The following is a 15,324-nucleotide window of genomic DNA, read 5'->3' as shown; positions in this document are numbered from 1 at the left end:
CAGGCCTGATCCATTACAGATACCCACAGAAACAGCCTGCGGTTTCGGTCCGTCATGGAAATCCACTTATGTGGCCAGCCATTCACGAGCCACAAATGATATGTTGATGATATGACACCACAGTGAACAATCCATGCAACAGATAACTTGTTCAAATACTAAGAGAATCAATAATAATGAGGATACGTAGAAACTCACTGTAAATATGATTGCTGAGCCACAGACAGGCAGGTAGAAAAGACAATCACACTCTCACAACTAAATTTTCAGCCACAGGTTTTGTCAGAAAACGAGAGCATGCGCACATGAGCACGTGAAAAAAAATAACCACGCTTAGGCACACGACTGCTGCCTTCAGCCACTGCATCTACAGTCTGAGAATCAGATAGAAACAAACCACTCCTCATGCTTTCCTGCATCTCATCGCCAGCTGCTAGGCTAATGGCAAGAAGTGGTGGCAGCACTGACTGCAAGCTGAGGGGAATGGTAGGAAGGACATAAGCAGTAGTAATGAGGGAGCAGGGAAGTGGCGCACTTAATCAGCTGCACCCAGCCAGTGACAATGCATGACACCCATTTCATCTACTGAAACAAAGGCTGTATGAAACATTGGTATTCACTGGTGCTAAAATTTGGATGATAATGTTTGTTTAGTGGCTAATATATTTTTAACTGACAAAGCAAAATGTCCTGTGACAAAGCTCTTGACGTAGCAGACAATGTGTAATGGGGTACTGCTTTACTAGGTGACAAAGGAATGAATTATGCAACAAGTGAGATTACAATGTTGCCTTCAACAACCTACAATATGCAGCAGCTGCTCTTGGGAATATTCACTTTTTGTAACAATTTAGATCAGTTATGACATGTCTGTCATCTCCCTAATGTGACAGTCCACAAAACATGCGGACAGGCAGTGCCAACTAACTTAAATGCAGCTGTGTTTTTTAACCACTAGTGTCAATATGGGGAGGGAGGAGTTGAACTTCACTTGCCTTCTGGAATAGGGTTACAGCATTTTATTCATTAGAGAGTTCACACACGTCTACACATAACTGTACTGAATGAAAGACGTAATGCTGCTGAATATGATGGCAAATTTTGTGCCTTTAGCAATCACTACATTACTTGGGATTACGGTTGTCAGGTTGTTCCCAGGAAACGATATCTTGTCTTTGATGTGGTCATGATTTCAACACTGTCTTGCAGTTAACAGAGATGTGGAGATATACAGAAGGTGGCCAATATAGAGCCCCCAATCTATTCTCTGTCTTCTCCATGTATAGCCCTTACGAGCTGCTCAACGGGAACATTGGAGAATGTTGCCGTATGGGTATGACAAATATTCCCAACACAAAATAAACGTGGCTGTTATATGCGTGCCCAACATATGTCCTCAGTCACCATATGACCCCCCCCCCCCCCCAACCACCCTCTTTCCTACTGCACAGCTCAATCACGAATAGTAGGCAGTAGTGTGGCATTCATTTGGATCAATGAAACTCGTCACTTCTTGCTCACACAACATTTAGTTTTGCAACTCCAGATCAATTGTAGTAGACTCTTGAGAACATGGTCTCTTCATCTATTGACCAAAATTTACCAACTGAAAAAAAAAAAAGATATTATTTTCTCTACTAACAGAGAGAAAAGCTGTGTATAATTTCAGGGTTGAAAACTCTCCACTACTGAAACTGGGATCTTCTCGAACATCATGGGTTGTAGCACTGTGCAACATGCAAACACAGAACTATAAATTTAGTTGTGCAATTGACATGCCTCTACAATAGTGTGTCAAACTGGGGGGACAAGGACTATCTTGGTCCAGTCTTACGTACTGAAAGAGTCACCTGTACCAGCCAACCTGAGATTATTCTAGGAAGTTTCCCACATTAATCTCCTTGACATATTTTGTATGACTTCAATTTACCAGTCAACATCAGAAGATAGAAGTCATGAGAATAATTCAATAAGTCCATACCTTGATCACATTTGAAGTTCATGTAGACAGACTGTTGTATACTGGGTGACCAGAGGAATGACCAATATTCAGGGATAAGACAGGAACAACAATTTAAAGAAAAAAAAGTCTAGTAAACATGGGATCTATACCTTAAGAGCTAAGAGCACTTTTTTTTATCTTTGCTACTGCGAAACACATCTCTTATAAAGAACAAGTGCATGTAGGTCTTAAGGTCTGCATTTTAGAGTCCAAGTTTACTAGACATTTTTGCTTCCAAAGATCATTCCTGTCTTATACCTGAAATCTGACCATTCCTCCTGGAACAATCTGTATAGCATATAAGTGGAGTGAGTGTTCTGATGTTTACTTTGATGAGTATTAATCAGAGTACATTTTCTCTAAACTTTTAATAACCTTTTTTTACTTCAGATTTTTAATTTTCAGTGTGAAACTAAAACCATTGGTATATGAATATCACCTGTGATTAAATTTTAGTTTTACTTCCTACTTCAATGGGTATGTTTGCTTTAATTATGAAGGTATGTAAACTCATCTTGTTTAATCACATAGGTGTACTTTGCATATGCTAATGAAGTGTGCAGGGAACATACATTGCAGAGAACATAGAACGCATACATTGTAGAGAACATAGAATGCATACCCAAGGGCAGTGGGGTCACAAGCTTGTTTTAGTGTTGAGAGATTGTAAAAGAAATGTTGAAAAATTCACACTGTCAGACATTCTAGAAAATACCTTATACATATAAGGACAAAATGCTTAGAAAAATTCAACGACCACCTCTCAGGACAGAATCATTTTCAAATCCCTTGTAACAGAGACTGTGCTGATAAAATGACACAAATGATGGTACACAAAGACATACAACCAGTCATTCTTCCTATGCTACATGTGTGAACAGAATGGAAAGAAATTACTGTATACAATTTGATCAAAAGTATATGGACGCCTATCAGTGGACACTAAGATGAGGTGTCAACCCTTCACCTGTGTGATGGCTTGAACTATACGGGGGATACTTTTAACAAGGTGCCTGAATGCCTGTGGAAGAATGGGCAGCCCATTCTCCCTCAAGAGCCAAAACCAGAGAGGTCTGTTTCAGGCATGTTGTTGCCCACAATCACTAACTCACAGACGCTTCTTTATGACAGGATGCATTCTCATTTGATAGAATCAATCATCATCTCCCAACTCTTTCTCAACTGTATGCAGTACACAGAGCTGTAAAATGTTTTAATATTCTTTCACATTTAGTGTTTTCTTAAGAGCAATAACAGGACTTCCCTAATCATACACCGCTATCTCTGTACTTCACTGTTGGCATTACACATGATGACAGGTAACTTTCTCCACGCATTCACCAAACATACGATTGCCACATATTATAGTGAGATTCATCATCCCAATACACTTGCTTCCAGTCATCCTCTAGCCAGTGGCATTGCTCTTTAGAAGTGTCACTTAGCACTGATTACAGAAATGTGCGGTTTGGAGGAGCTGCTCAACAACTGTTCCCAACTTTTTGACTCCCTACACACTGTGCTAGCTGGATCGCTGGAACCACTTTGGAACTCACTAGTGATTCCTTCCACTGATTTCATGGGATTTGTTACAACCACTCTACCCAATGCTTGACTGTTCCCATATGTCAGTGAACGAGATCTACCAGGTGTTGGTTTAGCTTTGGTTGTTCCTTCCTGTTTCCATTTCATAATCACATCACCAATAATCAACTTGGGGAGGTTTAGAAGGGTTGAAATGTCCCTGGAGGATTTGTTACTCATGTGACATTCAGCGAGAGCCCGTTTGAAGTCACATAGCTCTCTTAACTGATACATTCTGCTGTTACTGCTTCTCTGTTGACAACACAATACTTCCTGCTGCCTTTTTTATACTGGTGGGTCTGCTTTTCATGATACCTAGTGGTCAATTCTGCATTATATAGGGGTGTTATCTTTCATCAGATAGCACATGTGGTGCAATAGAAAACCCCCTCTGCTACACACTTCACAGTTATTCACAGAATAAATGTCTATGCATAGAGGCGACAAGTAGCTAAGGTTTGTCAGCAATAATCACGAATACCAGAAGAAAAAAAAAAAAAAAAAAAAAAAAAAAAATCCAACAAAGTACAGCTACCATTTCATGGAAACTCCCGTTTGTGTAGAAATTTTAATGATCTGGCACACAAAATAAAATTTTCTTTACACACACACACACACACACACACACACACACACACACACACACAAAGAGCAAAAAAGAAAAGGGAAAAAGGAAGGGAGGGGGAACAGTACGTTATGACCACAAAACTGTGTGTGTTGGATAATCAATTTCTAGTAAAATAGCTGATCTTAATCATGGAAAGTATTCTACATGGAGGGAGGACTGTAAAAAAAGAGGGGACCTTCAGAGATGGGGTAATCCGTGACTGGACATATCAAGGTAAGAAACTGTATTTGTCATTTTCAAAGGAACTATCCAAGCATTTGCCTTCGGTAATTTAGGGAAATCACAGGAAACCTGAACTGATATGACCGGACAAGGATTTACACCATACTGCTAAATACAATCCCAATATCTTAAGCACCCCAATTGTAAATTGAAGCAGGTGTCTATGTATGTGTCACAAATTCTGGTAGATGGAAAGACACTACATGTGAGGTCTGAACTAGTATGTGTGTTTTTTATCATCTTGTTCTACAAACCACTGTAAAAAATTACAGCTTTGCTGAGTAGATAAACTGAAGGTCATAATCAAAGGACTCATCAGCAGCAAACCTGTTAGATATATAGCAATGATGGTACAGAAAAGCAGCCATGGCTCATTATAGGAACTAACCTTGGATTATGTGGCATGCAGCTGACAGCGACCCGTTCAACTAAAGAAGTAATGTAACAACAATAACAGAGATTAAACAAGGCAATTCATTTACACTACTCAATGCACCAGTCCCATTATCCTGTACTAATTAATAGATTTACATAATAATGTATCATCTGCTGTGCACCTGCACTACAACCGTTGTCAATGAATTATGTAATCTAAAACATTTGAATATTTCCTGGCAATAAATTCCACAACAATTTTAGAAATAATGAAAAACAGATTACGAACTGACTTTTCGTATATTCTGAACTGTGTATGTAACTGCCTATCACACGTCATCACCCTGTCCCTGGGTGCTTTCGTAAATTACTATGACAGCAGGAACCAATCATCATTTACCAAAATTTTTTTCATTAAACACAATCCTGTAGCATTATTATCACAATTTTCCCTTTGTCAACATGCTTAACCAGGTACTTCCTCCTTTCCTATGCACACGACTTGAGCATATGATTCTTTGAATCAACAATTTCTAACATATTGTTCATTACATGTTGTGTATCCTTTAGATAACATTAACTTATAAATCAGTGTTACGCAGAATTCAGTATTAGTGAACAGCAGAACTCCAGGGAGTATTCCATCAGAAACACAACTAGACGTAAAGGTTTTGTATTGTGATTTGGTGGTATTTATGTTTGTAAGGTCAAATGAAATATTCATAAATGATGTGCTGCCTTACACTTCCTTTCTGTATTATTGCAACATTTTACCTGCAACAGTATTCTATTGTAGCGAGGAAGAAACATTACCCAGATAGACTAGCAAAAGATAAAGAAACCATTGTGATGTGAAAGTGTGACAGAATAAAAACAGTAATTTGATGGATGACTCTCCAATGGGCATTAGAATTGTAAAATATAAACAAGAAGAGACACATTACAGTGACACAGTCTTCATAATGTAAATTATTTGGAGAATTATAGCTTTTGCTTAAGTGAAAGTTAAAGCACGTACTATATATCACTATCAAGATATAATAAATAGAAATAATGAAAGATCATAAAAACAAATGCCACAATGCTATCCACTTATCTCATTATTGTGTAACAAACAGCTTCACCAAGGTAAACTCTGCTTTGATTTAATGCAAAGTAAGCATGTTTCTACGGCTAGTGGCAATCTAAATAAAATCTTTTTCTGCATTAGAATCCATTGTAACAGAAAAAAATTATAAAATAAGATTCAATATTTCAACCAACTTACATAGAACTTTCTATTTCAGAGTAACATATTAACAAACAATGAGAAAGATTTTTGTCACAAGTACAATTTTTTACTGTTCATCTTTTAAACTTTTTTTTTTTTAATTTCATAAATTTGCAAAGTATTAAAATGGAAACAGAAAATGCGTGCTTGAAGTACTCACTGTGAGTAGTTTAACTGCTATGGTACCAATGGAATGTTCTCGTAATACAGAGCAAAATTTCTTGTGGGAATCAAAGCTGTTAAAATAAGTTTTAAGTATGTAGATTAATATTTATCAAGAGCATTATTTCAAGCATGGAACATTATGTTAACTGTCTACTTCAAAATGAACCAAGTACGAAAGACCATAAACAGAAGCATTTATGAGTATAGTTGCTGGAAATAACACATATATGATAAGAATGCAGAATGAAGTCATTACAGGAACATTTATTGCTTCCTGTACTTTGTGTTTTATTTAAGGTCTGGAGTAGTATCAGTTAAAGGTGATCCCTGACAGTAGCAGTGAGCTTGGCCAGGCTACTTTGCACATCTACTACAGCCAATCATGGAACAAAACTTTTATACATCTCTACATTAACAAAATGTTGTCACAACTCTACAGACAACTGTTTCTGCCTGCAGCCATTTGCACATCACAGCTGAAAGCTGGCAAAAGCACTGCCAGTTGTCAGAGATCTTCTTTTGCTGACTCTACTACAGCAACACAAAAATATTGAATTCAGGAAAAATGAAAGATACAATAAGCTATTTTATTTTGGCAAGAACCAGCCTGCCCATCACCCTCGGAAAGTATGTTAGGAACTCTATATCTAACATTTCTTCTTCCAGTGTGTCACTTCTGTGGACGTTAAGCTTTGTTAACAGTTCTTATGCAGCTGGTGGAGAACCCATCACTCCTCAGAACACACACCAGGTGTTGCACCTCACATACAAGGTACTGCGGCTCAAATATTTCTTGCATCCATTCCTCTTTTCTGGCTCATGCAATTTGACAGTAAGTGCAAGTACTTGCCCACTTGTTTGTGTTTTTGATACATGTTGTAGCCCAGGTTGTCACCATTCCTCATAATAAGCACATCTAGAAAGAGTAGCAATTGATCCTTTTCTACCTTCATAGTAAATTTAATGCTGACATGGAGATCGTTCTAATGCCTGCCGAATATTGTGCAAATATGGCAAAGACTATTTTCAAAGCTACCAAGATCAAAGGGTGCATCTTATCAGCAAAGTGCCCCACTCGAAATGTTGGGAATGTACTACATACTGTGTGAATGTGGAAAAGTCTACGTTGGAATGACTATACGATCCAGCAATCGTTGAATATAAATGGTACTGCAGGCACAGATATGCAGAGAAATTGGCAGAGGATGTGGGACAACCACGTAACAAAATTTGAGTACATACAGGTTCCCACGGTGGAGAAGAACTACATGACCATTTGTTCAAGGAAGCCATAAAAATTCAAAAACATGACAACAGCTTTAACATACACGAAGAAAGCCTCAAGGTAAACAGATCCTGGATTCCAATGCTGGAGAAAACAACAGTTGCAAGTAACAATGGGTGAACCACAGCAGTAATAACAAGGAAATAACCTTCAGATAGGTACATATAATTCTGGTTGTGGGCTCTACACTAGTCTACTATTAACAATGAGGAAGAACATTTGTCAATGCCAGCCACTTTTGCTAGGGAAAGTCAGAAAAAATAATTGAAAAGCATCTGCTGAAGATCGACACAAAATCCAACAAGCAATATATGACAAGATTGGGTTCAAATAAATGGAATTGAGTTATCAGAAATTTTATTTTTTTCTGGTTCTGAGTGGCACATTAGATGAGATACAAATTCAACAGAATCCTCCTTTATTAAATGTACAATCTATTATATATGAAGACCACTACACTTACTAAGTGCAAATTTAACTGATCTATAAATTAGACATTAAACATGACAAAACAAAATTAAAGTAAGAGAAAAAGTTTCATCATTACGAAGTTTTGCACGTACTTTCCAGCCCTAACATTACTGTTATACTCAAAGAAAGAACATGAGATTTGATTGTGTGAACTACAAGATTAAACGAACGTAACAAGTGCATTCATGCTGAATTAGTTGATTGCAGATCCTCCCAATTTATAAGCCAAAGGCCACTACATTTAAAGGTTGTATGTAAGAAACAGTATAATCTATGTAACAACACTTAACAAATTCAAAAGGTTCTTCCGCAGTGCAATATGGCTGGCAGAGTTCTGTACAGCTCTATCGAAGATTCTTCTCTTTTTTTCTGGCTTTTTGCCTCGTTTGAAGGCAGCCAATTTTTATGTTTTTACTTTCAAACCATTACAAAATGGTTCTAATAAATTTTATTGACGTATCACATATCATTTACAGAACAGGACCCTTGCCTACTCCCATTCAGCTTCCGGCAGGGCTAAGTTGAACCTGAAAATATCTTTATAATGACCTGAATGATTTTTACCTCCTGTATGATTAGTGTCCATAAATGTACTGATCTCTAAATTATCTGGTGGGTATGTTATAAGTCTTTTAAATCAAGTGCATAAACAACTAGATATCAAAGACTGTATACATTACTCCATACTGTAAAATGGATAATCTAATGTATCGCATATACTCCATCGTGGTTCAAGGTATTATTCTAAAAGGCTTGTAACTAAGTATCACATGTTAATCTTATGGTTCAGTTACGTTCATCAAAAATATCACAATAAAAATTACATCAGTCTTTAACTGAAGTCCTGATCTGAACATTTCAGGCCTTAAATAGTCTTACTACATGATGTAAGCCACCAGATTTCTCTGACTTTATACTCAGTTTCTAGCAGTTAAGAAAGATCCACCAAACTAATGAACACTTATGTTGTGGTCCCTACTGCATGTCAGATAAAACCGCTAAATGAAGTAAAAAAAATTAATTATACTATCGATGCATATTACAAACCTCAGGTATTGCCATAATACAAGATCTGAAGCTTAAGGCTATGTGTAAGTGCAATTTGCGTCCATATGGCTTATGTTTTATCCTTCTACCAAATGTGTTTGCAAAAACATATTAATCAAACATTAAATTAATGTCTGTATGATAAAATTCTTTCTTTGTTATTCAAAACTTTAAATGTTGTACGACTCATCTAAATCACAATCATTTTGACAGCATGAATTAAAAGTGGAAGTATTAATCACATATGGAGGGCTTTGTTTTCCAGAAGGGTGGCTACTGAAATAGTATCAACTGAACCTACAAATACCAAATGTCAGCTTTGTCCTATGACATAACACTGTGGTTTGTGTCGATTTCAGTTTTTAAAATGTGGGCAGCCCAAGGCCTAAGTTATGTTGTAAGGTGAGAGTTTGGTTCTGAGATGGTGAAGCCAACAAATGTGAATACTAAAACTCAGATGTGTTGACAGACTTATCTGTAGCACAGTCCAAAATCTAGGTTAGGTTCAAAGGTGAAGTTTGGTTGCGAGTTGGCAAAGTGCTATCCTTGACATAGGGCCTACTGTGACATTTCAACAAATATCATAAGTACTTTGACATTGCCACTAGGCTGGAAACCAAAGCGCTGTTCATAAGCAATACAAGTTGAGAAAGCCTACTACTAATCATCCTCATCCATCTAGACCAATAGTGTGAACAATGCATGGATTAAAAATACAAATTAAATTGCCTAAAATGTAAATGTTATGATTTATTATGTTTAGAAACTGTAGGTTGCAAGCAAGAACAACACTCCAGCTCACTCACTCATTATTCGTTCATTCGAGCAGGTATATAACACAAAGCAAGTAAAGCAACCATTTTTCTTCATTTCACGCTGATGACAAGATTCTTTCAAGTTCCATATATCTCACAAGAAATGTTCTAATGCTCTCAAAAGTCAGTTAACAGCAAGAAAATTTCTTGGTACCTCCAATCTGAAGTTGCAAGGAAACATAGAAACACTTGCAAGCAAAACTGCGACAAACATCAAAGATCCCTTCACCTCTTTATTTTGTGTATGAACTCAAGAGGAAAAAAAGGCCTTTTTTTTCCCTCTGATGCAGTTGACTGTCCATTTTTATAAGCTATGATGACATGTCATCTATGAAGCAATATTTCAATGTTAATGTCAACATTTCAAATGCAACTTTGTAGAGCAATATCATGCAGAGTAACCCTTTCACACTGTAGCAGAATAAAAAATTAAACTGGATGCTGAAATTCAAGGTTTTTCGTTCTCCAGTATGTTTTGGAAGACAGGGGCAGTGTTTGTTTTGGACATCATCGTACAAAGTTTTAGCACGTCTTCTACATACCTATCTTGGTCTTTATTGTTCAAAAATAATGTTAAAAATCAGTATGGGAAATACTTGTGGTAAATAGTTGAGCACCTTCTCTCTTAGGGTCTCTTTCTGGAGGAGAACTCAACTTATTGTAAAATTAAAATAGAGATTGTATACAACTGTTACACTAACGGCCTTTCCAAATTCTACATCAGAGGATGTTCCAGAGAGATTAAATGTTTATTAAAATATTTCCATTAACTGAATAACTGTACCTATTTTAACACTTTCGCCACTGTGTTTTGCAATAGTTAACTTCAATAAAACACAAAACTTTTCCGAAGAGACATTATCAACCAGGAACACAAATCAATTTTATATTACCTTCTGTCTCACTCTGCAGAATATTCATCATAAAGATCAAAATGAAAGAGGGACAGCTATGTAGTACCTTCTCCAGAGACAGGCCTTTAATAAAAACAGTACAATTTTTTTTTATGAACATGGTAATATATTCCCAGAAACAAATGTATTCACATTTCTCTTACACTGTTATTTGTACTGCTTGATACTTCATGGTGCAACCCAATGTAAAATAAACAGTACAATTTAACATAAACTGAAATGATGATCTGACCTTTGGAATATGCATATAACCTGTCATGTAACATAGCAAAAAACAAGAAAAAAAGTAACTTTTAACAAATTTTGCTCTATTCACAAGTTCTGATTAAAACTTTTTAACAAAGTTGTTGCTGAAAACTACACAATGACACCATACACTAGACATATAAAGTGTATTCTTCACTGTTTACAACTGCAATACTGGCAGTGGCAATAATATACAAAACAGTTTCAAAATTTATGACATGTAATATGCATATTGAAAAAAATTTAAACAAAAATTCCAGAATGGTGCAAACTAGGATAACAGGAGTTTACAGTTACTGAATCTGTTAATATGTACACAATTTTCACCCAGACCCAAATATTTTATTATAACAATCAGTGAATCAAGTTAGCTGCTTGGATTCAAACAACAGCATTACATACTCATGTGACATGTTTAACTTAAAGCTAAGAATACAACACGCTGATCAGTTGTATGGCGTTAACACCAGCAGGACACAGTACAAAATTAAAACTCCAAATCTACACTAAATAAACAATTTGCAGGAAGTCTGATGTGTAAACAATAGTTGTTTCCAATTTACAAATCATCCCATCAACAGTTTTACACACAAATTATGAGCATCTTATGTGGAATGCAATGGCAGCACAGTCTATTCAATGTTACATAATTAAATAGTTCACAAACATATTTAAAAGTAGAAAATTTTTCACTTACAAACAGCATCCTGCCAGTGACATTTGAATCCAGAAAAGAAAAATCTTGGGGGCTCCATGAGAGCATACAAAATGCCGTTGTCATCTAGCAAATCTACAAAATCTTATCACTTTTTACATATCTCTTCAGTAAACATCTTTTATGATTTTTTTACTTTTTAAAACACAACACTATATGCCATGAATGTTGCTACTGAACAGAACATGTCTGCTTTAGTCCTGCAGTGGAGTCATGGCCAATGGTAAGGTGCCTGTCAGATGCAATATTGTTCTCCACTTTTAATAATACACACCATTAGTTTGTTGCAAAAACCAACTATAAACACGAGTTTGCACATACTACGAAATGATCTTGCATTTGTTACTGGAAAAGAAGCAAAACCATGTTCCCATCCCTCTCTTAAGGCAAGAGCTGGTTGAGTAGCATTATGCAGACCTCTGCTTATAAACAAGATACTCTTTTTTTTCTGTGCAGCAGCAGTTTACCAAGTTTATACAAATTCCACATCACTGCGTTGGGAACTGCTGCATTGTGTATGCCACCATGCCAGCTCCAGGCTGTTGCATAGCAGTTCCTTGAGGCATTTGTTGAGGAGGGACTGGTGGCTGAGCTGGAACTCCCTGCCAAGTAGCTGTCGGTAGTTGCACACCCATTCTGCCTGCTGTCATGTAGCCTTGGCTATAGCCAAACTGCCCACCACCATATGGATAACCCGGTTGCATTCCTTGAAGATACTGTCCCTGCATTTGTGCAGCTGCTTGGTAACTCTGTGGATACCAATAACCCATTTGCTGACCATAAGTATATGGATACTGTGCTCCACCTGCTGCTGGCTGGCCCATTCCAGCCTGAGCATGATTTGGATCACCACTTTCCTTTCCCCAGAAACACTTAACTGTCTGACCATTGATTTCTGTATTGTGAATGGCCTCAATGGCATGTGCTGCTGATTCTTTAGTTGAGAATCTGATGAAAGCATATCCCTTGTCCTTGAAAACTCTAATATCTTGTATCGTTCCAAATGGTGAGAAAGTTTTCTGCATGAGTTCTTCTGTTATACCACTACTGAAACCTCCACAGTAGACTGTACAATTAGTTGGACTTGACTGGTTGTACACTTCATCAAATGTGTGCAATTTATTATTCGCATGACGCGGCCTTTCGTTTCTAGGAGGTGGAGGTTTTCTTGTAGACCAATTTGTTCTAATGCTGCGGCTTCCTAACCACTGACCATTCATCGCCGCGATTGCATTTTCTGCTTCTGCTCTTTTCACAAATGAAACAAACGCATAACCTTTAGATTTTAAAGTTTGCGGATCTCTAACAATTCTGCAATTAGAGATTTCTCCAAATGGCGCGAAAGCTTCCCGAAGTGTGTGTGTTTCAATTTCAGGACTCAGATCCCCTACAAAAATGTGATGATGATTACTAGTGTCTTGTTTAGGTTGATTACCTGGAGATGTCGCCCAGTTTACCTTCATTTCCTTGTCCAGAAATAGCCTCTTGTTCATAGCAGCAAGGGCTGTAGCAGCCCCTTGATGATTCGTAAACTCCAGAAATGCGTAAGGGTCATTTCCGGGCTCACGAATGATTTTGCAGCCTTTGACGGGACCGATCTGAGAGAACAAGGCACATAGCAGGTCTTCTGACACGGAAGCGTCCAGATTACCGACGTACAAGGTCCGAGGATGACTTTCGTCACTCATCGGTCTTGACATATTATTCCTCGCACCAGGTAAGTAAATTACTATAAGTACTTCGTTGATTAGTAGCCCGCTGAATCCACATATGCTTGTACAAATGCTAGACGCATTACGATGCTCAAATGTTCGACCACGCTCAGAAGCGTTATTTCAAAGTGACATTTTTCTATCTTGATGTTGCACCATCCTACAAACGTTTCAAACAGTATTTGTTAACGAACAATCACAACAATAGATATAACTAACAACAACCTAAAAAATACCTACAAAGGCTGTAATATCACACAACAATCCTTCCAACACTCCTCCCCACTACAGTGAGATAAAATGAAGGGCGGACTACTCATGACATATTCTATCTTTGGCAAGATTCAATGTTAGTATCAAAATATATCGACAAAAAATTCATATAAATTTGATATAAAATACTTGTTGATGACGAAAAATATCGTAATAGTTAAATAACTGGTTCAATACTTACATAAAGGTAACGTATAATTGTAAGACACACAAACTCACATGGGTTGTACTAATACGTAAATGCAGATATTCCACTATCTTCGAAAGTCAAAGTATCAACAAGCACTGTGCAAGATAAAATCAACATAGCTCTGGCAATTTCAAAAGTGCGGGGTTAACTTGTAGATGATATATTTTATATCCCTTACGCGGAACGATTTTATTTTTCGCTTCGCTTTTCACTGATCCTGATGTGTACACAGAAAAAGTCTTGAAAATAAAATAGAACCAACGACACCTTTGCTTTGTTGAAAATGTAGATCAAGACTCAGCGTCATCAATGTGTGGTACGCGGTTTACGGGTTGTGCTATGTAGTATGGAATCTCCGGAAGAACGCCAAGAAAATGAAATACAAGCATTAAAGGTAAACATAACGCGGAATATGTTTGCTACTGAATGGAATATTGATTGGAAATACATTTTTGTGGAAAACATCGTGGTTCAGAGTTTAATATTTTACCTCATACTGCTAAACAAGTAATTGATGTACTGATGATAAATTTAGGATAAAACTTGTGTATTCATAGGAGGTAAATGCACATATTTTGCCTAGGTAGCGACGTGTAAGAAAAATCTTGAGAGACTAATTGAAGGTGTGACGAAGTTCGATATATATTTTATGAATTAAAAATAACTACCTTTTGTTGAGGAAGAATACTGGAAAGTTTGTTGTATTTAACAGTGTGCTGTTTGATGTTAGGCCAGGTAGGCTTAATCTTTTCGTACTTAGTCGTTCTCCAAAGTTGACAATCTTTATTGGTAAATATGCAGATGACTGACATTTTTATGGGCTGAGCGTTTTTCCTAAATTTCGCAAAACCGTATAGCAACGAAACTTTTAATACAAGATTATGGGTTTTGTCCAAAAACTGATTACCATGTTGAAAGTTGAGTGAACAATCTCACCATCCAGTATTTCTCTTAGGCCCACACTTGACTTTTCAAATGCGGTGCTTAATGTTTGGCACCAAATACTTTTAACAATAAAAAATTAAATTAACACAGCCTTTCAACCCTTCCTATGCTGCACATGGAGATCGAGTGGCAGATACTATGAATAACTTAATAACTTTCCGCATTACTGTCAGAGGTAAGAAAATACATTTGGTGTGAAGAGACTGAAATTCAAACCTCGCATTACTTTATTCAATTACATCCTCAAGACCAAATGCATGAGAAAACAGAGCTCCCTAAGAAAACTCGCAAAATTGGTCTACTGTTCATTATCCGAAGTATAATACTATGTGTTATATATAACCTGTATCACTAAAACACTGCATTTGGTTCCAGACCTGCAAAATTTGTGGATCATTACTAGACATACTATGCCAAGAATCGCGATTGTAAGACAATACTTTTATTCGAGACATTTAGAGAATA

At 36.9% G+C, this 15,324-nt stretch overlaps 2 protein-coding genes across 2 annotated transcripts in view; one reads left to right on the top strand and one right to left on the bottom strand.

The window, feature by feature from the left end:
* Positions 1-11,344: 11,344 nt before the first annotated feature.
* On the bottom strand, positions 11,345-13,790 carry LOC124602570 (nucleolysin TIAR). Its single transcript, XM_047136329.1, has 2 exons — positions 13,692-13,790; positions 11,345-13,611 (listed from the first exon to the last, which is right to left on the bottom strand). The coding sequence occupies exon 2, from the start codon at positions 13,437-13,439 to the stop codon at positions 12,228-12,230; it is 1,212 nt and encodes a 403-aa protein (XP_046992285.1). The 5' UTR covers positions 13,440-13,611; positions 13,692-13,790; the 3' UTR covers positions 11,345-12,227.
* A 225-nt stretch (positions 13,791-14,015) lies between these two features.
* Positions 14,016-15,324, top strand: part of LOC124602553 (eIF-2-alpha kinase GCN2) — a 308,459-nt gene continuing 307,150 nt past the window's right edge. Inside the window, exon 1 of the mRNA XM_047136328.1 lies at positions 14,016-14,308. Coding sequence (XP_046992284.1) covers positions 14,261-14,308 — 48 coding nt within the window. The 5' untranslated portion in view covers positions 14,016-14,260. The remainder of the gene's footprint in view (positions 14,309-15,324) is intronic.

This window comes from Schistocerca americana, chromosome 1, assembly GCF_021461395.2.
Source record: "Schistocerca americana isolate TAMUIC-IGC-003095 chromosome 1, iqSchAmer2.1, whole genome shotgun sequence".
In the NCBI taxonomy this organism is placed as follows: Eukaryota; Metazoa; Arthropoda; class Insecta; order Orthoptera; family Acrididae; genus Schistocerca; species Schistocerca americana.
This window is presented reverse-complemented; position numbering and strand designations above follow the sequence as displayed.